The 24,668-nt window shown below is 42.5% G+C and overlaps 2 protein-coding genes and 1 non-coding gene across 31 annotated transcripts in view; all 3 read left to right on the top strand.

Moving 5' to 3' along the window:
- The window catches only part of Ubap2l (ubiquitin associated protein 2 like), a 59,003-nt gene extending 40,166 nt beyond the window's left edge, over positions 1-18,837 (top strand). For 7 of the 28 annotated variants that reach the window (XM_057794074.1, XM_057794073.1, XM_057794075.1 and 4 more), the window contains 12 exons: positions 1,474-1,648; positions 2,052-2,124; positions 3,396-3,591; positions 3,676-3,764; positions 6,389-6,442; positions 8,462-8,543; positions 8,974-9,191; positions 9,867-9,972; positions 15,060-15,127; positions 16,250-16,447; positions 16,856-16,906; positions 17,715-18,347. In XM_057794074.1, the coding sequence (XP_057650057.1) occupies positions 1,474-1,648; positions 2,052-2,124; positions 3,396-3,591; positions 3,676-3,764; positions 6,389-6,442; positions 8,462-8,543; positions 8,974-9,191; positions 9,867-9,972; positions 15,060-15,127; positions 16,250-16,447; positions 16,856-16,906; positions 17,715-17,810 (1,406 nt within the window). In that variant the 3' untranslated portion in view covers positions 17,811-18,347. Of the gene's footprint in view, positions 1-1,473; positions 1,649-2,051; positions 2,125-3,395; positions 3,592-3,675; positions 3,765-6,388; positions 6,443-8,461; positions 8,544-8,973; positions 9,192-9,866; positions 9,973-11,817; positions 12,224-15,059; positions 15,128-16,249; positions 16,448-16,855; positions 16,907-17,714; positions 18,349-18,390 lie in introns of those variants that run through there. The other 21 variants (XM_057794088.1, XM_057794079.1, XM_057794090.1 and 18 more) reach the window with 15 other exon arrangements.
- On the top strand, positions 8,252-8,387 carry LOC130890261 (small nucleolar RNA SNORA58). Its single transcript, XR_009058707.1, has one exon. It is a non-coding gene; the product is annotated as a small nucleolar RNA SNORA58 (small nucleolar RNA).
- A 934-nt stretch (positions 18,838-19,771) lies between the features above and the next one.
- Positions 19,772-24,092, top strand: Hax1 (HCLS1 associated protein X-1). Of its 2 annotated transcripts, XM_057794101.1 has the most exons (8): positions 19,772-20,044; positions 20,197-20,308; positions 20,569-20,825; positions 20,979-21,166; positions 23,083-23,134; positions 23,238-23,344; positions 23,616-23,706; positions 23,828-24,092. In XM_057794101.1, the coding sequence occupies exons 2-8, from the start codon at positions 20,301-20,303 to the stop codon at positions 23,911-23,913; spliced, it is 789 nt and encodes a 262-aa protein (XP_057650084.1). In that variant the 5' UTR covers positions 19,772-20,044; positions 20,197-20,300; the 3' UTR covers positions 23,914-24,092. The 2 variants fall into 2 exon arrangements, with proteins under 2 accessions (XP_057650084.1, XP_057650083.1); XM_057794100.1 differs by lacking the exon at positions 20,197-20,308 and having other exon boundaries at positions 19,778-20,044.
- Positions 24,093-24,668: the final 576 nt, after the last annotated feature.

Genomic DNA, 24,668 nt, shown 5'->3' with positions numbered 1-24,668 from the left:
GTCTTGTTTCCTGTAAAACAAACTGACCTTGAGTACCATAAATGCTGGGATCATAGCTTTCAGTTTCTCTATGAGTTTTTTTTTTTTTATGCATATGGATTTTTTTCCTGTATGGCTGACTGTTTACCAGCTGCCTGGTGCCTGAAAAGGTCAGAAGAGGGTGTCAGAGCCCCTGGAACTGGTTGCAGATGCTATGTGGCTTGTTGGGAATAGTTCGTCTGCAAGAACTGAATGCTCTTAACCACTGAACCATCTCTTTAGCCCCATGTCTTTGTTTCTTTTCCTTTTTGTGCTTGCCTTGAACTCAGAGATCCTCCTGCCTCCGCCTCTCAAGGTCTAGGATTAAAGATGTGCACCACCACCGCCCGATTTAAAATTAATTTTTATGTGCATTGGATTTTTAGCCTGCATTTATGTTTGTGTAAAGGTGCCAGATCCCCCCACAACTGAATGTGGGTGCTGGGAATCAAGCCCAGATCCTCTGGAAGAGTATCCTTGGTTTTTAATTGTTGAACCATCTCTCCAGCCCCTGTCTTTGGTTTTTTTGTTTTGTTTTGTTTTGTTTTTTCGAGACAGGGTTTCTCTGTGGTTTTGGAGCCTGTCCTGGAACTAGCTCTTGTAGACCAGGCTGGTCTCGAACTCACAGAGATCCGCCTGCCTCTGCCTCCCAAGTGCTGTCTTTGGGTTTTTGAAACACATTTTCACACTGTAATCACCACTATCCTTATAATCATGGTGATTCTTCTATGTTAGGTTGCCATGAGCTAGATTATAGACATGATCCACCATACATAGCAAGTTCTCTTTTGGTATTTTTAAAAAGCTAGGATTAAACTTATTTTTAGTGTGTTGTGAACCTAAGCATGCATATGCCACAGCACTTGTGGATGCCAGATAACTTTCAGGAGTCTTTTTTTTTTCTTCATATCCCAGTGGGGTCTCGGGCCATCAGATGGTTATGTGGTGCTAAGAATGGTACCCAAGGCCTGATTTATGATTAAGAAAGCACTCTACTACTGAGGTATCTCTCCAGCCCAAAGTTTTTGGTTAACTTTTTTCCTTTCCCCCTTAAAAATGATAAATCCAGGGCTGGAGGAATGACTCAGTGGTTAAGAGCATTGCCTGTTCTTCCAAAGGTCCTGAGTTCAATTCCCAGCAACCACATGGTGGCTCACAGCCATCTGTAATGGGTCTGGTGCCCTCTTCTGGCCAACTGGCATAAACACACACAGAGAATATTGTATACATAATAAATAAATAAATAAATATTAAAAAAAAAGATAAATCCACTAATATTCTTCACTGGGCAAACGAAGTTTGTGTTGTTAATTGCCTGAAATTAAAAAGTTATTCTTAGTGAATAACTCTTTTTTTTTTTTTAACGTAATTGAGAGCTGTAAAAATTGTAGTTTTTCTTTACTCATAGATAGTGTCCCTGTTTTCTGATTAAGGGAAATCTTTTCTTATTTCTAGGTGCTACAGGCTCTGCAGTGAAATCCGATTCACCTTCCACTTCTAGTATACCCTCTCTCAGTGAAACAGTACCTGCAGCTTCCTTACTGACGACAGCCAATCAACATTCATCTTCCTTAAGTGGCTTGAGCCACAGTGAGGAGATTCCAAATACTACCACCACACAACACAGCAGGTGATTTGGGGTGAAATTTTCAGTTGGGATTGTGAGTTTCAGTAGTTGAGCTAGCTGTCTTGTCTTATCTTAATCCCAACTTGTCGAGACTATAACAGTCCTGCTTTTGTGGGAAGTAAAGACAAAGGAAACGTACTTTCTGCTTTTCCCATCTGCTCTTGCTATGATTGTTCACAACTCTGAAAACTGGCCATTTTACAATAATCTTGCTCTTGTATTCTGCTTTGTGTGTGTGTGTGTGTGTGTGTGTGTGTAAGAGAGAGAGAGAAACTGGCTATTAAACATGTCAATATGGTCTCAGTCTTGCTTCTATATTCTGCTTTGTGTGTGTGTGTTTCATAACTCAAGCTCCAGGTTGCGTAACCATAGCATTCTGTTAATGCCAACCTTTCTCCCATTATAGTGCGTTATCTACACAGCAGAATACCCTTTCTTCATCAACATCTTCTGGGCGTACTTCGACATCCACTCTTTTAGTAAGTATGATGCTTGAGAGAAATAAAAACTTAGATTTCTAAACATAAGATTTCCCCAAGAGGAAGTTATATAGTTTTTTTGTTTGATTGATTTTCCCTCTCTCAAGACAGGTCTTGCTATGTAGCCCTATGTGACCTCAAATTCATGGGGAGTTTCCCTTGCCTAGTGTTGGGATTACAGGGTTGCGTTTAGCGCACCTGGCTCACTGAGTAGGGAATTCTAGGAATTTTCTTCAGAACTTAACTGAGGTTGTAGGAAAAGTAGTAAAAGGATATTGAGAAGCCAAAAGAATCCAGACGTTTTGCACTAATGAAACATAATTAAAAGTCTCATTTTTTTTTTCCACTGAAAATAGGCTGGGGCTTTGTGTTCTCTAATAAGTGTAGAAGAACATACACCTTTTTTAAAAATGGAAGTATACTCACAGCCAGTGGTGGCACACACCTTTAATTCCAGCACTTGGGAGGTAGAGGCAGGCGGGTCTCTGTATTCAAGGATATCCTGGTCTGCAGAGAGTTCTAAGACAGGCAGGGCAGTTTGGGGGTATAACTCAGTGATAAATTACATCATTAGCATGCAGAAGGCCCTATGTTAGATTTCTAGAACTATAAAAGCGTGGGGGAGAAAAAAAGCTAGCAACATAACACAAAAAATCATCTATTTTAATTGGTAGAATAATTCTTAGCCTGGGAAATGCTGAATATAAAAATCAAAGTGTGGTAAAGAAGCAGGACATGGTTATCAAAGTGTATTCAGATGAGACCTCATGGTCAAGGAATTACTTTATGGTTATAACTTCTTTTGTGTGGAATTATCCTAGGGTTACCTAGGGAGCCTAAGGGAGCTAGGGTTACAGGAGTCCAGACTTTCTTACAAGTCTTAAAAATTACACAATATCAGTTTAAGTCAGAGTCTGTACTTTCTTCTAGCAAATGAATTAGTCTTATAAGTTGAACTAGTGAATCAAAGTGTGGAAAAGAAGACTGTGATACACTTTTAGTTCTAAGCTTTATCCCCCTACTAACAGATGTTGGTCCCTATGGAATTTATGCCCTCACTTACTTTGCTGTTTTTCTGAACAGGTTGATGTTGGTCAGCAGGCAGTTGCAAGGAGCATGTAGCTAGAGATTTCCTTTTGCATTGGCAGAGAGAATTGTACCTTGGGTTGGCTTTTTTAATTGCAAATTTGATGAGAAGATCATAGATCCTTATCTTTCCCATCTGTTGCTAATGTTGTTTCCTTCTGTCTTCCCACTGCTCCCCGTTGAAGCACACAAGTGTGGAGAGTGAAGCGAGTCTCCATTCTTCCTCCAGCACTTTCTCTACCACGTCCAGCACTGTCTCTGCACCTCCCCCAGTGGTCAGTGTCTCCTCCAGTCTGAATAGTGGCAGTAGTCTAGGCCTTAGCCTGGGCAGCAACTCTACTGTCACAGCCTCAACTCGAAGCTCAGTTGCTACAACTTCAGGTAGCTTTGCATAGGTGGGTGGCATTTCCTCTGGGGTGGAGGTGATAATAAATTGTATGACAACATAAAAATGTTCTTTTTTAGGAAAAGCTCCACCCAACCTTCCTCCTGGAGTCCCGCCATTGTTGCCTAATCCATATATTATGGCTCCAGGGCTGTTACATGCCTACCCGGTAAGTGGGGCTGAAGGATCTTCTCTACAAAGCCAGGACGGTGTGACTATTCTTTGTAGCTTCAGTTTCAGATGGAGTACAATAATTAAAGCAGAATAAATGGTATCCACATACAGGCAAACAGGTTTTTAATTAGTGTGTGTACCTGCTATGTGCTAAGATCCGAAGGAACTGGAGTTTGTTCTCCTTTTCACCTTTATGCAGGTTCAAGTTAGGCTTGCATGGTTGGGTGGCAATCACTAGCCAAGAAAAGTAACAGGGTTTTTGTTTACATGTATGTCTATAAACCAAAGTATGCCTGGTGTCTGTAGTGGCAGCTGTAAGCACCCCCGTGGGAAACAAACTTGGCTCCTTTGGAAGTATCCTTTGAGATACTTCTCTAGGCCCTACCCTCCAAATGTAGTAGTTTTTGTAGAGGAAGGGCTGAACTTTGACAAGGCCCTTTGCTGATCATTTGTTCTACGTGAAATATGGTTTCTGGATCTTGAGCATCAACAGCCAGAATGTGTAGTATATGTTATTTCACATGCTTTTGATTCCCTACCTCCATAGTTCTTTGCTTTCTTTGATCTTTTCTTTTACAATTCAAATCTAGAACTACCTGAAAATAAATGAGTGACAATAGTAGTATTTTCTCTAGTGTGTTCTGTCACCTTCAAGTAGTCAGTACTCACCGAGATGGAAATTAGTTATAAAAATTCTATTAAAAAACACCTATCTTTTCTGGGTGTGTTGATGAATGCCTTTAATCCTGGTACTTGGGGAGGCAGAAGCAAGTGGATCTCTGTGAGTTTGAGGCCTGCCTGGTCCACATAATGAGTTTCAGGACAGCTAGGACTGTTACACAGAGAACCCTGTCTTGAAAAACTAAATCAACTCAAAGGAAAAAACTACCTATTCTTGGGTCGGGTGTGGTAATAAATACATTTAATCTCAGCATTATGGATGTAGAGACAAGTAGATCTGAGTTCTAGGCCAGCCAACACTATACAATGAGACCCTGTCTCAAAACAACAAAACAAAAAGCCACCTACCTATTTCTACTTTAGGAAAGAAGTTTAGATAATAGATATATCCAAATCGCACTCTTAAACTTTTTAGTCTTTTGAGTTAGAGTCTCACTGTGTAGCTGGCCTGCAACTCTTAGAGATCTGTCTCTGTTTTCTGAGTGTTTGGTTTAAAGGCCTCCAGGCTTGACTGCTTTTAAAAGTTTTCTTTTATTGTTTGTTTTAATAACTTTTATTAGTTGGCAATTTCATACATGGGTTTAATATATTTCGGTCATACCACCCTTCCATTTTTTAAATTGTCATTCTTTTTTTTTTTAAATGTGGTTATTCTATCTATGCATAGAGCCTATATGCTAGGAGAGAAGAGCGCCAGATCTCATTATAGATGCTTGTGAACTACCATATGGTTGCTGGGAATTGAACTTGGAACCTCTGAAAAGAGTTGCCAATGTTCTTAACTGCTGAGCCATCTCTTTTAGCCCCTTATTATTCCTTCTTAAACTCCCCTTCTTCCCAACACTTCCCCCTTCTTCTTAAATATCTTTTTTACATTGTATACTTTTTTAAAGAATACTTAATTTATTCATTTATTTTATGTATATGAGGGCTCTGTTTGCATATATGCCTATATGACAAATCTCATTGTAGAGCTCTAATGTAGTTGTAAGCAACTACATGGTTGCTCGGAATTGAACTCAGCACCTCTGAAAGTGCAAACAGCGCTTTTAACTTAACCCCTTCATTGTATACTTTTAAAACATTTTTTAAGGTGTATAAATGTTTTGCTTACATTTGTATATGTGTGCCATGCAGAGGTAGATACTTATGGAGGTTAAAAGAGAGCATCTGGTCCCTTGTAACTAGGAGTTACTCATAGTAATGCTGGTGCTGGGAACTGAACTCAGATCCTCTAGAAGAGCAATTATTGCTCTTAATTACTGAGCCATCTCTCCAGTCCCACACTGCATACTTAAGTGTGTTTGTGTCTGTGTGTCTGTTTATTTTTATTTGTATGAATGTTTTGCCTGGGTGTATTTATGTTCCTATGTGTGTACTTGGTACTTTTTCTTCTGGAGGCCAGAAAAAGGTCATTGGATTCCCTGGAACTTGTATTACAGATGAATGTACACCACTTTGTGGGTTCTGGGAATCAAACCTGGGTCCTGGAAGAGTAGCCAGTGCTCTTAACTATTAAAAAAATTTTTTTTTGGCATACTTTTTAACGTTTACTGGAAATATGGGTAAATAAACAAAAAATGTGAGTCCTAGAAAAGATAAATTTCAGTCTAAGCTTTAAGGTCTGCCAGAGATAGTACTTGCTCAATAGAAATAAAAAGCTAAAAAATCCGCTGTTCAGGTACTTAAATCTATTAATTCTTACCAGTTCCCTAATGACAGTCTAGTCATTACATATATATAGCATGTAGTTTAAGGGATGCTTTAAGACCTTTCATGAATCATTTAATCTCTTTGTACTTTATTGCTTTCCACATAAAGAAAACAGAAGGAAATAATCTGTCTTGAGAATGAGAATGTTATTTTAAATTTTTTCTTGTCTTTTACTATGCCATCATGACTAGTTCCTCTTAATGTTGTTAAATGTCTTTCTTGCAGCCACAAGTATATGGCTATGATGATTTACAAATGCTCCAGACAAGATTTCCATTGGTGAGTATGCGGGATTGAAATCTGGAAAAAGAACACTAAACTTACGGATTTTTGAGATCGGTTTTCACTATATAGACTACCCTGTCCTGGAACTTACACCCTAGACCAGGCTGGCCTCAAACTCACAGAGATCTGCCTGCCTCTGCCTCCTGAGTGCGAGTCAAAGCATATGCCATTACTGCCCAGCAAAAGACATTAAAATTAATGTTAAAATCAGTTGTGGCTCTTGTCTGTAATCCCAGCATATGAGAAGTGGAGGCAGGAAAACTGGGAGTTCAAAACATGGCTTGCCTATATAGTGAGTTCAAGGCCAGCTTGACTACATTAGCTCCTTTCTTTGGGGGGAAAAAAAAAGCCAAACAAAATTGATAAATGAATTTTCTGATGTTCAATATCCTAGCCTTTTCTCAGTCTTTTTCCCCATATACTTTACCATATATATACATACACACTGGTAATTTGAATTAAAATACATGCTACATAGCTGCAGCTCAGATGGACTAATAAAACTATTAGCATACTTTATGTCAACATCAATTTTCTGTTCTGCTTTTTTTTAATTGTTTGATTCCCTTATGATTGAAAGTAATACTTTACGTGTGTTAGGCTGAATACTGCTGAACTGTATTCCTCCTGTTTCATTTTAATAATGGAAGAGTATCTCACCCTGTTTTTCAGGCTAGCCTCAAACTACTGGACCTCGTGTTCTCCTGCCTCTATTTCCCAAGTATCTAGGACTGTCACTGACATCTATCATTACCCCTGGCTTTTTTGTTTTTGGTGTTGAGTCAAGATCTTTCTACGTAGTCCTAGCTGTGTATATGGAGTATTGGACTCAAAGGCATTCACCACCACACCCAACCTCCCTGGCTTTTCTTCATTTTTTTGTTTCTCTGTGTCATCTCTTTTTCTTTTTTACTAACGACTTTCCCAGAATCCCCAGAATGGGGTACTTTAAGCATTTATTGTCTTAGGCAGTTTACAAGAGTAATTGGAATTTAGTGGGAGCTCTAACCAGCTTATTCAGATGGTCAGGATATTTTTAATGTCTTAAGATTTTTTGTAGTTCTTGGGATCATACCTAGGGCCTCTTGTATTTTGACAAATACTATATTTCGGAGCCTTTAGTTTCACTAAATTGCTCAGGCTGGTGTTGAGCTCTAGACTTGACTGTGTCTCCAAGTAGTTAAATTACAGGCTTGTGTTAACAGATCCAGCTTTGTTGTTTTGAGACAGAATCTCACTGTAGGTTATGTAGTTTAGTCTGGCCTTGGTGATTGTCCTGCTTCAGCCTTCCAAATCTTCAAATGCTGGAATTACGGGAGCACCACCACATGCAGCTTTTGTTTTTCGACAGTAGGCTGGGTGTGCTGGCACATGCTTTTATTCCCAGCATTCATTCTCTGTAGTTAGGACTATATAGCCTTAGCTGGCCTAGAACTTGTTATGTAGAGGCTGATTTCAAAAAACTCTAGAGAGCCACTTGCCTGTGCATCACCTTTTTAAGAGTATATGTGCATGCAGGTGCCAGAGGAGGATCTTTTGTATATCCTGCTTTCTGTTCTGACCCATCCATGTACCATCCATGTTAGTATTACGGGCATGTCCATGATCATAGCCATGGCTTTTTCATAGATGCTGGAGGTCAAAGTAGCAAGCACTCTTACCTACTAAGCCAATTTCTCTGGCCCCACACTCAGCTTAAGCATTTTGGGCAGAAAGAAGAACCTGTTTTCTCAAAATTAGCCAGAAGGATCTGTGTAAGGTTAAACCATGTTTGTCCTGCTAGACCTTGATGTGTATTCCAACAAGCATATCCGTAGACCTTGTCTGACTCTTACTCATGGCCAGGCAGGGGGGACAGTGTATGCAAGATTAATTGGTGTTCATGTGATCACTAACCTGTTTAATCAGTAACGTGATAAATTGCAGTACTCAAACATTCTCTTGCTTCCTCTTGTGGTTTCCATGCTGGGGAATGAGTGGAATTTAATCTCTACTCTTTTATTTTGGTTCTAGGATTACTACAGTATCCCGTTTCCCACACCCACCACTCCACTTACTGGGAGGGATGGTAGCCTGGCCAGCAACCCTTATTCTGGTAGGATTGGAATAGAGCTGAATACAGGGAGATGTGTAGATAGAAATGTGTTTAGTAGCAAGAAGAGTTCCATAATTAAGATTTTTAGCAGAAGTGTGATTTTTGTGGGGGTGGGGTATCTGTTAGTCTCCACCTTTTTCTAGGAAGTTTGATTGAACTGCTCTTCTGATTCCCTTGTGCCACTTTGCCCTATGTACAGTGGTACTCTCATTGCCTTGCTAGTCCTTAGCTTTTTGTTTATGTATAACTGATCATTGTCTTCTCATCTTCCCTTAACTATTGTTGTCCTTCAAGCCCTTGGAGAAGCAAGGTGTAGGAAAAGGATGGGATGGAGATTAAAGAAAACAAGTTGGCAGGGGAAGATGGGGATTTTTCATTTGGGGATCCCTTTGCACATTATAGAGTATGCAGCCAGCCCTTCTTTTCTTAGGTGACCTCACCAAGTTCGGCCGCGGGGATGCCTCCTCCCCAGCCCCAGCCACAACCTTGGCCCAACCCCAACAGAACCAGACGCAGACTCATCACACCACGCAGCAGACATTCCTGAACCCGGCGCTGCCTCCTGGCTACAGTTACACCAGCCTGCCATACTATACAGGGGTCCCGGGCCTCCCCAGCACCTTCCAGTATGGGCCTGCTGTGTTCCCTGTGAGTAAACTGACTGGTCTTGTTGCGAAGGATCCCACTTCTGGGCATCATTCTAACTGCTTTCAAGGCTAAATGACCCCTTAGTAATAAATGAGGAACAACTTGTACTTTTGGCCTATTTCTGGTTTAGGAAGAAGGGGTGTGGGATTTTAATTGGAACAAGGATTACCTGATCTTAGAGTTAGCCAGAGGAGGATTGTGATACATTATATCTTAGCTACCTCCTCCTTTCTCTGCTACCATTGTCTTTTTTTTTTCCCCCTACAAACTATCTCTTAACTGCTCAGGTCAGTTCTGAAGACATTAGTGTTCTAGTTATTTTTTTGTTGTCATTTTAAAATAACATGACCAAAAGTACTCACACAAGAAAAAGTTAAGTTTTGGGGAGAGTCCATAATGGCGTGGTGCCAGGAATAGGAGGTGGAGAGAACAGGAACATGGGATCCACTCTCAGATCCTATCCCACTCATGTTCTTCCCTCAGTAAGGCTCCACCTCCTGAAGATTCTATAACCTTCTCAAGCATTTCTCATTCAACCACAATCAGTAAGGATCAACCGCTGGCCAACATACTTTAGGATAATAACTATCTAAATGTCCAATCTTTGGAGTAGAACAAGTGAGACAGATATTGTCTGTTGCTGTTTCATTCTTTTTCTGTCCTTTTGTTCTTCAGGTGGCTCCTACCTCTTCCAAGCAGCATGGTGTGAATGTCAGTGTGAATGCCTCGGCCACCCCTTTCCAACAGCCAAGTGGATATGGGTCTCACGGATACAACACTGGTAAGTTCCCTTTGGCCCTTGTTCAGTGGTCTGTGTGGGATATTACTAGGTGGGAGAAAGACTTGGTATTTGAAAGTGGGTCATTGAGATAAGCTAACCCTCCACATGATTGTTAATTGTTTGGTTGTCTTAGAGGTCCAAGAACAGTACCAACAAAGAGCTTGTACTAGGGCAGGCATGTGTCCACTATTCACAGTGGGAATGCTCAAACGGCTAATCTGAGTTTGAGTGAAAAATGGCAGGGGCCCCAAGATTTCACTGAAATATCACTGGGGAAAATGGTAGTATGCATGGCACCAAGAGTGGAAGAGTACTGAAGAGAAGGTTTAGCTATCTTTCTAGCTAACGGACTATGTATGATAGGTTTGGCATGAGTTTGTAGTACTAATTTTGTTACATGACTTCCTTTTTTAATTCCCTAGCTAGAAGATCTACATACAATGTGGAGAAAAATGAGTAGACACGACTGACTACTCTTTGGAGTGAGACTTGAACCCTTAGGTTTCTTCTTCATTTGTTTAGCTAGTCTTCTTGCACAGACCTGTCGCACATCTGATAGCAGGGAAGTAGTGTAGGGATTTTATGGACACATGTAGCCTAGCCCTTGCTTCTCTAACTGACATTGTTGCTTTTCTTTTGGACGATGGAGATGAAGAGAAAATTTTGCTTTTGTAGGTTTTTTAAACTTTAGGTGGTTTTTTTTTTTTTGTTTGTTTGTTTGTTTGTTTTCCTTTTCTCGAGACAGGGTTTCTCTGTGGCTTTGGAGCCTGTCCTGGAACTAGCTCTTGTAGACCAGGCTGGTCTCGAACTCCCAGAGATCCACCTACCTCTGCCTCCTGAGTGCTAGGATTAAAGACGTGTGCCACCACCGCCCAGCCTAACTTTATGGGTTTTTTTTTCCCGTCCCACTTTATGGGTTTTTAAAATGTGATTTTGTTTTTGTTTTTTTGAAACAGGGTCTCTTTATGTAGCCCTATCTGTCCTGACTCTCAGTATGTAGACTAGGTTGGCCTGGAATCCACTCTGTCTCTAGAGTGCTGGGACTAAGAGTGTGCACCATCACATCTGTCTTGTTTGTTTTCTTGTTTTGTTTTGCTTTTGAGACAAGGTCTCTATGTAGCCCAGGCTTGCCTCTAATTTGTAGCAGTCTTTGCTACTGTTGAGCACTGGGGTATATACCATACCTGAGAGGACTGGAAAGAATTCCATGTAATTTTCTTAATGACTTTCGGGTGAATCTGGGGAGGTGATTGCTGCAGTTGCTAATGGGTTGGACTTGAGGGTTGTCTTTAAAAGCTTGCATCCTGGTTACAGTTCTATGGGATTTAGAGTTACCAATAAGTGTTCTTCATTCTTCTGTGGACTCTGTGGGTAAATAGCCAAGCTTTATAGTAATTAGAGAACTGAGCACAGAAGACAACAAATAGGCTTAGGTATTAATAGACAGATAGAGGTTTGAACTGTGACCTATAAAACTGGGTCATGATACACATTTTCAAAATCTTGAGGAACCTCTGAGATTTAATGCCCATACTCCTTATGGCAACTTTTCTTAATGACCAAGGCCTACCCTAATCTTTGGTTGAGTATAGAGATAAAAGCTTTTTGACTTAGAATGGCTTCACCTCCCAAATTTACCATTAGATTTAAGTACTAAGTGGTCCAGAATCAGATTGGAATCTGATTTTGAAACTCTTAGCTTCTTACCTACCTTAAAATTTCAGAAATCTGCTATAGCAGCTTTTCGAGAACCCCCAGTTGCCAACCCCCAACAGAGGGCTCTTGTCATTCTGCTCCTCATCAACCTCTAAATTCATTTATTTTTATGTATTTGATTCCTTTTAGGAAGAAAATATCCACCCCCTTACAAGCATTTCTGGACGGCTGAGAGCTAATTTGGTCCAAGCCTGGGGGCTATGTTTTGTGTGTGTGTATAAATTTGCACTGAAGTCTTGTTTCAGAAACCAGACCACTGAGGAGAGCCTGCTGAGCTGAGGCCATGGCCTGCGTGGCTTGGGGAAATGAGTTGGTGGATACCTTCTGGGCTTTTGAACTTGCCCCCTCCCCATCTCCCTTCCCCCCCCATGTGTCTGACCCTGTCTTACCCATTTCGAGGTCGAGTGGTGCAGCACCCCCCGAAGCATCGATGCACACGCCTGCTGTTGCTTTTGATTTCTGGAAGGCATGTAGTTCCAACTTGTAACAAACAATATTTGTAGTCTTCAATAAACTGTGGTATTTCTTTAGCTAACTCTGCGTTCTTTCCGTGCATGTCTTTCTGGACACTAGGAGCCAATGCTGTATTGTGGATAAAGGGTGGAGGGCGGTCTTTTCAGTCAGTCCCTAGTACAGCCAAAGAGCTGTTAGTGTTTCAGTATAGTTAAAACAGCCCGTCTCCAGCCTGTTGATTGGTTGGTAAAGCTATTACAAATAAAAACAACAAAACTGATTTCCCATGCTTTTATGTCTTTACTTTTTCATGTAGATCCTCCCCTTGCCTCTGACTCAAGCTGAGGGCAAGGGACAAGAAGTTAGTGTCACGTCATAGTGAAAGGCTAAAGCTGTTGTTAGGGAAGTATCATCCAAGGCTTAATTTCTACATCTGGTTCTCAACGTTGACTGATTAATATCTCATCAGGTTATTAGTGATCACTTAGTTGATGGCTCGGGCTTTGTGGAAACTGTGCTAGCCTGGAACACTGTTCGTGGTCCTTTGATGGCTTTTCAGAGATTGTGAATTTTTAGTCTTCTTTTTACTAGTGTATGTAGCCAAAGCTATGTGAGAGATGTTTGGTCAGACATCCTGTTGGGAAGTTTGTCCTCCATGCACTCACTAACCAGTACACCATCAGCTGTTGCTTTATAGCAGAAGTTTGAACAATTAGACAACCACCCTTGGTTAATCAGAGACCATATACTCAACTTTCCTTTAGTACAGTTCCTTACCCCTCTGGTCCTATGGAGTTTAACCAGTTTTCCAAGTTGCTGCCACGCTAAGTAAGAAATGGGTTTTTTTTTCTTCTGCCTACCACCTACATTGTTTTGTAATTTTTTTTTTTATCACTGTTGGGTAATTGGGGTAGGTAGGACATGTGGGATGGGAAGGAGAGCAAAACTTTAGTCTGAGGATCTCTGTAATAGCTAGTAAAAATAGGGAAATCAAAGCCTGCTATTTTTTAGGTTTTCTAATACTTACATAGAGGCTATTTTAGCCACTATACAGGATTCTCTTTTTCCCTGTTGCATTTCTGGTTCTTCTATACAGTTGAAAACTTGAACTAAACTTTTTATGTAAAAATTAACAAGGTAGGAGCTTGCTAGAACCTAATTTCTCCTTACCACCCAGCGTGGCTCCAGTTAAGTAGTTTCTCCCACCCTGTGTAAATACCCTAGCTTCTCTTGGCAAGAGAGTAACCAAGTCAGCTGTAGGCACTTATCTATTAAAGATAACTCATTGTCTCTTTGGTTTTGTCTTGAAAATATTCTGTAACCTGGCTCATTTCCCTTCCCCATCAAACCTCACTAGCATTAGTCCTTTCCATATCTGAACTTAAAGTTATGCCTGCAACCCATTGTTCTCTCAGCTAGGCATCTGGGGTTTGAAAAGAAGAAAAATCTCTGCTACCTCCGAAAGAGTTTGATATACTGTTCCCTTTGTTTACTTTGTGCCTTCGAAGTATGCAGTTAGGGCTTTGGAGATAAGGAAGTATTTTTTTCATGCTTTATTTTTATGCTTCTTTTTCTTCCCCTAGAATTGTATTTGTTCCTTTTGAAGGGTACTATCTGGACTTAGGATATGGTAGGGTTTAACGTTAATTTTTTTCTCGGTGCTGGTGGTCAAACCCTGATCCTTGTGCTAGCTAGAGAAGCACGTAATCACTGGCTAAATCTTCTAACGTGATTGTGAGCTTAACTCCTAAAGGGTGCCTTTCTTTTAGGCATTGGTTAGGAGAATTTGAGTTTCTAGAATTTGTATGGAGTGAATGGAAGGTTCCTTGTGATTTTATTATTAACATATCGCTTCTTTAAAAAAAAAAAAAAGCCAAACAAAGCTCCGTCAGAGTGCTTCTCAAATAAAAGAATAATGTACTTCTGGAGGCAAGACTCTAAAAGCATAAGATGTAGTTTTCTGATTTCCTTTTTTATTTTTACAGGAGCTAATAATTTCTATTTTTATAGGCGCTAATGTTTTCTTTTTCAATTGTGAATTTCTAGTTTAACTTATTTTCCACATTTGTTTAAAATGTCTCTGGTGACATGCTAGATTATCTCATGGCTTCTGTCTTCTTGATTCATTGACCAATACTGTTAGGAAGGAAGAGTGTAGTAGTATGTTTATTTTAGCCTGAGAACAAATTAAGATGGATTATACTACTATAGGCTACTTTAAACTGTGGTGGCAGGGAAATTTTCAACAGGAAACATGAGTTAGATATGGATTAAAACTTATTTGTGAGCAAGCTGAAGTAATGAAAATGACATTGCATCTATGTTTCATATAGGTGTCCGCTCCACCCTCATACCACTAGAATTATAGAACTAGAAATTCATCTTGTGCAAGCCCTTTAAGTCACACGGATATAAGCCTAGTATTCGTACGACCAGAGAAGTGAGGTTCATGAAGTGAATTGAGGCTCTGAGAATAAGCACTGGGGCCTCTGCATTGAACTGTCCCTAATACTTAACAATGTAGGTTTAAGGATTTTGAGCCCCGAAGTGTCATGTAGAACAGTAAGAGCCAAAACCAAGTGGAGTTTGAGTAGACTGATTCACCGCGGACATTAAATTTATAATAACCTTTTGCTTTAAAATCATGCTACTGAAATTTTGCTCATACCCCTTGTGCTCCCATCAAAAAGAGGTTCACACATGTATTCCACACATATTATCTAGAAAGGGCAAAAGAACTCTTAGGCAGCATTTATGTTATGAATTCTAACATCTCAGAGCTGATGTAATGGTGGAAAAAACATACCAAAATTCTTTTGCAGTGCCATAGCTAGAAAGGCTGCAGACATCACGTTTCCTAGGAACAGAGACTAGGCTGATAGCAGACAGCTAATCCTCTCCGTTTCCTCCTCCCCTAGGTGTATCAGTCACCTCCAGTAACACGGGCGTGCCAGATATCTCGGGTTCTGTGTACTCCAAAACCCAGGTAGGTGCCTGGTGTGGATGAAAGTAGAAAGAGATGGAGGTGGAGTTGTAGTTAGAACAACCCTCAGGAGAGGTGTCTGAAACCCATTCTACCTTTTCTAAATGAGTTATCTGTAGACTTCAGTTTCTTTAGGACTTTATGAGAAATGTCATAGGAAGGTCAAATGTTGTAAATTGTAATTTAATGTCATTTATTTACTGTGCAAATGGTCTTGGCCCCTTGACCTACCCACTCAGTATTTTCATAACTTTGCAAGAGAATAAATATGGAAATGAAGGGAAACTAGTTAGTTTCATTCTTTGTAAGTTCATAACCATGAGTGGAAATGAAGTGAGTAGTTTGTTACTGAGTTATCTATAGGTATGTCTGTTTTCATTTTTATGTCCCAGAACCTTTCATACTCAAGATATCTCTTCAGTTTTTTATTCATTTCTTCAGAGATATCTACAAAGTTTTAATTTATGCTAAGCCACAGAGGCAGGAATGTACAATTTTATTTTTATTTATTTATTTTGAGGAAGGGTTTTATTCCTTCGTCCTGGCTAGCCTGGAAGTCACTGTGTAGATCAGGCTAGTCTCAAACTGCAGAGATTCATCTGCTTCCCAAATAATTTAAGGTGTGCAGTGTCATGCCTGACTAATGTAAGATTTTATGGGTGCTTTGACAGTCATCTTTCTGCTTGATCCTTGTGACAAGAGGTCAGTAGTAGCGCTCTCTCCCCCCCCCCCCCTCTCTCTCTCTCTGTATTTGTTTATTTTGAGGCAGACTTTCTCTGTGTAGCTTTAGTTGTTCTTGGCTGTCCAGAAACTCCCTCTGTAGACTAGGCTGGCTTTGAACTCAGATTCTCCTGCTTCTGCCTCCTGAGTACTGGATTAAAGGTTTGCACCACCATTGCCTGATTTATCTCTTTTATTTTGAGGAAACTGAGGCTGAGTGGTTAGTTAGCCTAGGATCGTGGAGCTATGAAAAAAAGAAGAGCTAGGACTAAGACTTTTGAATGTTTGACTTGAGGTGTGCTATTGTTTCTGACCATGCTGCTTTCTTGAGGATAGAGGTACTTGGGCTGAGTAAGTTTTTCTGATGATCCTTTTACTCTTTCTCCTCCTGTTCTCCTGGGATAGCAGTCCTTTGAGAAACAAGGGTTTCATTCCGGTACTCCTGCTGCCTCCTTCAACTTGCCTTCAGCCCTAGGAAGTGGAGGGCCCATCAATCCTGCCACAGCTGCTGCCTACCCACCTGCCCCCTTTATGCATATTCTGACCCCCCATCAGCAGCCACATTCTCAGATCCTTCATCATCACCTACAGCAGGATGGCCAGGTAATAGCCCTTCCCCCTCTCTCCTTTCCCTTCATCTTCCTTCCTATCCCTTAAAACTGCCTCCCTTTTCCTTTTCTTACCCTTCCTTACCACCACCTTCACCCAGCCCTCCCAGTGCCAGCCAGGGGCACAGCACATACAGACACAAGCGCACATAACATGAGCAGTTGGCAAAGGAAACATGAGAGAATGGGCCAGATTGAAACCCTTTTGCCCAGTTCCTTTGGTACCTTTCTCCACCTCCCGTGGCACAGTTGTCCTCATCCTGTCAGACCTGGGTCACACCTTCCCTTGTAACCTCTCCCAGCCTTCTCCCTTCCCTGACATTATAGCTTTCCCTTCTAATGGTGGAGTTCTATTGTCAAAAGTTTGTCCCTTTATTTTCCATATATCCTGGTTCTGCCTCAGCTACCATATTTGCAGATGATTCTCTGTTGCCAGCGCCAGCAGGAGGAGCAGGTAATGAAACTGAATGATAATATGCTTGAACCAACTTCTTTTTAGTCCCCATTTCACCTCCACAGCCTCAGATAACTTGAAAAGCCTACCCAATCACAAATCGGGATACACAAACAGAAACACTATGCTAAGCTCTCTGGCCTCCCCATCCTCTCTTCCTTCCCTCTTCAACACCCTCTTTATCTTTCTATCCTTCCCCAACTCTGGAAAACACTTGGTTATCACAATGGAAAAGATTCTAGGGGCAGCATCTGGAGCCTGGTGCCTCAGGTCTTTCCTTTGTTTGATTGGTTTCACATTAATTAATGTGTGGTGGTGGGTGGATCTGAATGGTGGTAAAAGAGACCACTTAAGAACTCCAACATAGGTGGCTGGGCAACTTTCTTGCTCTCAAAGATAAAGCTTTCCATATTGAGGCATTCACAGAGATGAGTGAGAATGTAATCATCTTGTGATCACTCACTTCAAAAAGGCCAGAATTCTCATAGTTGCCTTGTTTAGACCAGGACAATAGGTAGTGGGGAAGACAACTGACAGAAATGGAACCAACTCACCATATTATCTCCAAAGTGTTCTTGTCCACTTTTCATTTTTCCTGTACCTTAAGGTTAAAAAGAAAAATGTCGCCTTGTAAAAGAAGCTATGTAGAATCAATTTTCTATGCTTGAAATGTTGGCTTCATAGTCGGCTCTAAGTAAAGGAAGTGAGAGAGTAGAACTATTTTACACATTTCCACGTCAAGATGTTACAGTTTGGTCCCACTAACTAGACACCTTTCTCCTCCCCCATAACCCTCCCATCCCTGCAGACGGGCAGCGGGCAACGTAGCCAGACCAGCTCCATCCCGCAGAAGCCCCAGACCAACAAGTCTGCCTACAACAGCTACAGCTGGGGGGCCAACTGAGGCCCTGACCCTCTTCTCCCGGTCCCATCTTCTGAGAGGGCTTCTCAGCCTGGAAACTATGGAAACAGCATCAAAGAGAGAAAAGAATGTGGGGCGATTCCGCTGCTCCACACCCCAGCGGCCCATCCCACACCTCAGCTTCATGTCTGTCCCATTCCTATACCATCCCACCCTGTTGTATGTATTATAGGATTTGTATTTTCTCTCCCCACCCCACCCCCTTCCTCTTTGCATTCAAGATTATGAAACTTTGCTCTGGGCCCTGCCTTTCCTTCACTTCTTCCTGTTCACCCTGGTGGTGTATGGATGAGGTAGGGAGGTACCCCCCAAATATATATCAGCCCAACGGCCCTAAGTCTTCTCCTTTATTATTAGGAAAACCAAACAACACACAAAAAATGGCGTCATAAATATGAACAGCATTGTCATATGAATTAGTTGAAGTGTTTTTTTTGTACTGTGTCCTCAAACTTAATGGATTAATGTGTCTTGTATATATATACATATATATATAAAAAAAAAAAGGAGAAAAAAAACCAAACCTCTACCTTCAGCCTCTGCCCATTCTTGCTCCGTCTAGGATATCCTCACTCTCGTCGATGACCAGCTTGGTGAATAAGTATTATCGTACCAACTGGGCCTCTCTAGCAGGCTCGAAGGCTGTGGAATAAAGTGAAATCTTTCCCTTTAAGAACTCTCACCTTAATGTGCTAGCATTTTGCCCTTAAGGGGATTCCCTTTCATACCCTGTGACTGGAAAGAACCACTACAAATCTTCATTTCTCCTAGAAACTGTCTCATCTACAGCAAGTTTCAGGAAGTGAAGCGGGAGGAGTAAGAACATTTAAAGGAGAAAGGACTGGGAACCCGAGCGTGCTTTTAAAGGATGCTGCAGTGTGAAGCCAACAGTAGCTGCTGACTGGCACGACTCAAGCTTAGGCCCTTTTCTCTATAGAGGTAGACTACAGTACTTGTCTGAACTTTGTTTTTCAGACAGTCTTACTGTGTAACCCTGACTGACCTCTAACTTGTATGGAGACCAGGCTGGTCTCAATTTCAGAGGTCTGTCTGCCTTGCCTATTTTACGTGGCTTAGAAATGCCCAGTTTCTGGGAAAGGGGTGGATGATGGAGAGCAAGACCTGGGGTGAGGGCATGGTGTGGTAAAACGTTTGGAACTTCAATTACATGGGAAAGGGAGTTTTATTTCCTTTATAAGAGCCTGAAACTCATATTGCCAAGGATTCAAGAGATTCTGCCTCGGACTTCGCAAACTGCAAGTATCCTCCTGGCTTGGGTGGGGAGGGTGTGTGTTTGAGTGAGGGTCTCGCTAGGTAACTCAGTCTGGCATGAAATTGTGTACACCAGGCCGCATATAGTTCCGCCTGCCTCTGTAGTGCCGAGTCTTACACACTCTTTGTTCCTTTCCTTTTGGGGGTGCTTCAGTAGTTTCTCTTCCCTGCCTAGTAGAAATCCTACCTTGTTGGTTGCAGTCTGTTTTCAAGTTTAAAAGAGTGCCTAGGCGTGAGGGAGGCAGAGCAGGCAGATCTCTTAAGTTTGAGGCCAGTCTGGTCTAAAGAGTTCCCAACAGCCAGGGCCACGCAGAGAAACCGTGTGTCGAATAAACACGTTTAAAATAATTTTTTATGGCCAAAACTAATTCCCTACTAGCTCAAGAGGTTCTTGATATCCTTCCTCTTCTCTGTTGAGCAGTAAGGAAATCGCTCTGGAAGGAGCTTGGTAAAACACTGCTCAACAAATAGTGTTGGACGTCACTTAACATCAGTCTAGAAACACAAAGTGGGGGTGTTTTCTGAGGCAGGGCTCGGGACAGGCTGCTCCCTCTGGCGGCTTACTCGGAACCATAAAGAGTAACAGAAACATCCGTTGGGACCTGGCAGATGGGCAGGAAGAAGAATCACCTAGAAGGAATGCGATCTTGGGCCTTAGGGATTCCACATGCCCACCTTCACTCAAAACTGAAAGGTGGCTTATGAGAAAGAAGCTTCGCGTCTGAGGAGCGCCGTCAACCCCGCCTCTTCCTCCTCCGTGTTACGGCCTTTTTACGACAATGCCGCCTCGCAGTCTTGGTTTCCGGCAGCGACAGCTGAGCCCGAGCTGTATCTGACAGGGTGTTCGCTCATGTCCTGCAGAAGTTTAAAGTTTCTAGTGCCCCTACGGTAATGAGCTTCTTTGACCTTTTCCGGGGCTTTTTCGGCTTTCGTGGACCTCGGAGGTGAGCATAGTTCTGGGCTGAACATGAGGGAGGGGCGTTCTTTGGGGATGTTTGACCCCTTCACCGTATTTTTGGAAAGCTTCCTTCCCCGCCCCCTTCAACTCCTGCTGTGAGGATAAAAATCTCTACCTTGAGTACTCGCCTCGCCACAGTGACCAAAGCGGTTCTGAAGAGAGGAACAGTGCCAGTCTCCAGTGTGGGGTGATGCAACAGGGACCTGGGCGGAGAAGACAATGGGGGTCTGGGGAAGAGGACAATGAGCAAGTGAGCAGGACCTTGGGCCAAAGGAGTGGGCAGTGGGACACTGAAGAAAAACCAGGGAGGCGTTTGCGAGATGTCGGGAGGTTGGGATAGGCTCTAATTAGAAACACACAAAACCCGAATAGATTCATCAGCGTTGTTTTGACTTGGAAGCCAGCCCTCCGGTGTTTTTCTTCAACTGCCTAGACCCTTACCCTTGTCCCATTTTGCTGGCCTTGGGTTGATTTTATTTCTTAGACAGGCTTGTCTGCCTCCACTCGCAGCCACAGAGATCCCTTTTTTGGAGGGATGACTCGAGATGATGACGATGATGACGACGAAGAGGAGGAAGACAGAGGCACGTGGGGTCGAGGGAGCTATAGGTTTGATGGTTCTCAGCCTCCGGAGGAATTCGGTTTCAGCTTCAGCCCAGGAGGAGGGATGCGATTCCACGACAACTTTGGCTTTGATGATCTAGTACGAGATTTCAATAGCATCTTCAGCGAGATGGGGGCCTGGACCTTGCCTTCCCACTCTCCTGGTGTGTAGATTTCCCTGAGGGAGAACTTACTGGGTTACTGGGTGAAATACAGACCCAGTAGTTGGGGATGGAGAGTGCAAAAGCTGATTTCACAAAGGTTTAATGTGTCTTAAGTGCTTTCCTATCCCAGTATCACCTCCCAACTTTCTGCAGAACTTCCAGGTCCCGACTCAGAAACACCTAGTGAGAGACTGCGGGAAGGGCAGACGCTGCGGGACTCAATGCTTAAGTACCCTGATAGTCACCAACCCAGGATCTTTGAGGGGGTCTTGGAGAGTCATGCAAGACCTGAATCCCCCAAACCAGCTCCAGATTGGGGGTCTCAGGGACCTTTTCATTGGGTGAGTACTCGTCTGCACCTAAAGTGCAGTGACTAGACCCTTTCCTGGAATCTGAGTTGGAATTCTAGCTCCTTTAATTAGTGCATTTATCTGAATTTTCTTCTTTGTTGGCTTTTTGTTTTGAGTCTTGGGACCCACTGTGTAGACTAGACTGGCCTCAACTTTAGAGACTGGCCTCTGCCTCTTCGTTAAAATGTGCTAGCACACCTAGCCTGAGGCTTATTTATTTTGTTTTATACGTATGAGTGTTTTGCCAGCTTGTTTGTCTTTGTACCACATATGCCTGGTGCTCACAGAGGTCAGAAGAGGGCATTGAATACCCTGGAACTCAAGTTATGATGGTTGTGAGCCACCATACTGGTACTGGGAGCTATAAACTGTGGTTTCCTGCAAGAGTGTTCCCTACCCTCTCTTTTATTTTATGTATGTATATATGTATGTATGTAAGTACATATATGTATTTTGAGACAGGGTCTCTCTGTAGCCTTAGCTATCCTGGAACTTGCTGTGTAGATTATGCTGGACTCAAACTCAGGGATGTGCCTACCTTTATGTTTGTTAGTTTGGTTTTTTGTTGCTGTTTGTTGTTTTGAAGATTTGTTTTTTTTGCTGGGTGGTGGTGGTGCACGCCTTTAATCCCAGCTCTCAGAAGGCGGAGGCAGGCGTAATTCTGAGTTTTAGGCTAGCCTGGTCTGCAGAGGGAGTTCCAGAACTGGAGTCATAACTACTGAAGAACCCTGTCTCGAAAAATGAAAAAAGAAAAAGCTTTATTTATTTTGTGTATGTGTGCCTGTGTGAACTTCTGTGTACCGTGTGGGTGAAGATGCCTGCATTATGAGGTGTTGAATCCCCTGGAGCTCTGAGCTGCCTGGTATCCTGTAGAAGAATAGCAAATGTTCTTAACCTATGGAGACCATCTTTCCAGCCTGTAACCTATGGAGACCATCTTTCCAGCCTGTTGCTTCCATTTTCTTTTTGCGGTAGGGGAGAATAGAATACAAAGGGGAAATGGAAATATTCTGCCCATTCCCCCTCCCCCCCCCCAGACAGGTTTCTCCGTGTCATTCTGGCTGTTCTGAAATTCACTCTATAGACCAGGCTGGCCTTGAACCTGACTCTGTTTTTTTTTTTTTTTTTTTAATTACTAGTTTTAATTCTTTAATTCTTGGTTAAAAAGGGGTCTTGATGCTGGGCATGATATTGCATGCCTTTAATCCTAGCACTCTTGAGACAGAGTCAAGCCAGTTTCTGTGAGTTCAAGGCCATCCTGGTCTACACAGAAAAAAAACCTGCCTCGAAAACAAACACACAGACACACACACACACACACGAAAGAAAGGAGGGAGGGAGGGAGGAAGGAAGGAAAGAAGAAGAACGGAAGAGAGGAAAAGGATTTCGAGTTGGGGGCTGGAGAGATAGCTCAGTGGTTAAGAGCATTGCCTGCTCTTCCAAAGGTCCTGAGTTCAATTCCCAGCAACCACATGGTGGCTCACAACCATCTGTAATGAGGTCTGGTGCCCTCTTCTGGCCTGCAGACATGCACACAGACAGAATATTGTATACATAATAAATAAATATTAAAAAAAAAAAAGGAATTTTGAGTTGGACATGGTGGTGCACACCTTTGATCCCAGCACCAGGGAGGTGGAGGCAGGCAGATCTGTGTTTGTTCGAAGCCAGCCTGGTCTATCAAGTATGTTCCAGGATGAGAAATTCTGTCTTGAAAAAAAAGATCTTAAAGATGCAAGGTGCAGGAAAGTATTTCATGAAGTCAGTTGGTAGAAGTCCGTATGGAACTGCTGAAGGTGTGTGAACGTATGCTGCCCAGATGGAAGTGTTTGGGGTTTGGGAACTTAGGAGGAGTCTGGGCCTCTGACCCTTCAAGTTTTACCAACTCTGTGTGGATTCTTCTGCAGCTGGATGATATATGGCCTGTCACCCCCCGTTCTAGAGCCAGAGAGGACAACGGTGAGTCTGGCGAGAGGGCACACTTCCATGTCCTCTGCCTCCAGCTCTCTCAGGAGCCTCCTCCTCCCACTCTCTCCCGGCTGTTATCTCTCTGCCTTTTCAGATCTTGACTCCCAGGTTTCCCAGGAGGGTCTCGGTCCACTTCTCCAACCCCAGCCCAAACCCTATTTCAGGAGCATCTCTGTGACCAAGATCACTAAGCCAGATGGGGTGAGTTGAGAGAGAAGAGTTAAAAAACTGGTTAGAAAATGCTCTGAGCCGGGCGGTGGTGGCGCATGCCTTTAATCCCAGCACTCGGGAGGCAGAGGCAGGCGGATCTCTGTGAGTTCGAGACCAGCCTGGTCTACAAGAGCTAGTTCCAGGACAGGCTCCAAAACTACAGAGAAACCCTGTCTCGAAAAACCAAAAAAAAAAAAAAAAGAAAATGCTCTGAAAAGAAGGACTCAACAGTGGTGTTGTGGATATGCGGACCTTCTTGCAGGCCGTGGAGGAGCGCCGCACTGTGGTGGACAGTGAGGGACGGAACGAGACCACAGTGACCCACCACGAAGCACATGACAGTTCCAGCAGTGGTACGTTAAGAGTGACTCCGAAAGGCCCACCTCTTAACTCCTTGGGGAAAGGCTATGCCTACTTACTGATACTTTTCCTCTGTCTTGTTTATTCTGTCAATATGTGTGGTTTCTTCCTCAGATCCAGTTTCTGAAAGATCTTCAGCTCTTGATGATCCCTTTTCCATCCTGGATTTGCTCCTTGGACGTTGGTTTCGGTCCCGGTAGCTTTGTTAATAACCTTCAGAAGTCTTCAGGTCCTTTCCACTCCCTTCAAATTGCCCATTGCCAATAAGCTTAGCTTTGTATGTCATCCTAAGGGTTGTAAGTGAAACAATGCATTGAGCTCATGCCAGTCTGTCATTCATCCAAACTAACCAATAAAGCCTTTATTTATGCTAAAGGTCTTGGTTTTGTCGAGGTTCTTTTGCTTTCTTTACCCATCCAGGGCTTCCAAAATTATCTTGACTTACAATTTTATATTGTGTGTTTACACAGGAGTGGTGTGCACATGTAGAAGTCAAGACTACATGTGGGATTTGAGTTCTCTCCACAGTATGTTCTCAGACTCGGCAGCAGTTATTCTCACCCACTGAGGTGTCTCTCTAGCCCTTATTATTTTTTAAATATTTTCCATTTCCAAATCAAGACTTAATAAATTAGATGCAAGAAGAAAATGATTTTATGACTAAGGAAATAACTAGAGGTAATTCCAATAACATTTCTAGAAGAACGGTGTCTCAGACCGCCAAAAGGCGCTGGCAGGAAACTAGGGTAGCTTCTCCCTTAAGTATAAGACCACCGGCTGAACAACTCTGTGGGAGATAGACAGGTCTCACTGTGTTTTTTCTGATCAGCCTGGAGTGCCCTGTGTAGACCAGGTTGGCTTTGAACTCAGATTTTCTGCTGTTTCCTGAGTGCTGGGATCAAAGGTGTACGTCTGTCTGTCTGTCTCTCTCTCTCTTAGGAATTTTTTTTAAGAT

Source organism: Chionomys nivalis, chromosome 18 (assembly GCF_950005125.1).
Source record: "Chionomys nivalis chromosome 18, mChiNiv1.1, whole genome shotgun sequence".
Lineage (NCBI taxonomy): Eukaryota > Metazoa > Chordata > Mammalia > Rodentia > Cricetidae > Chionomys > Chionomys nivalis.
The sequence above is the reverse complement of the archived record's forward strand: the minus strand, read 5'-3'. Positions and strand labels throughout refer to the sequence as shown.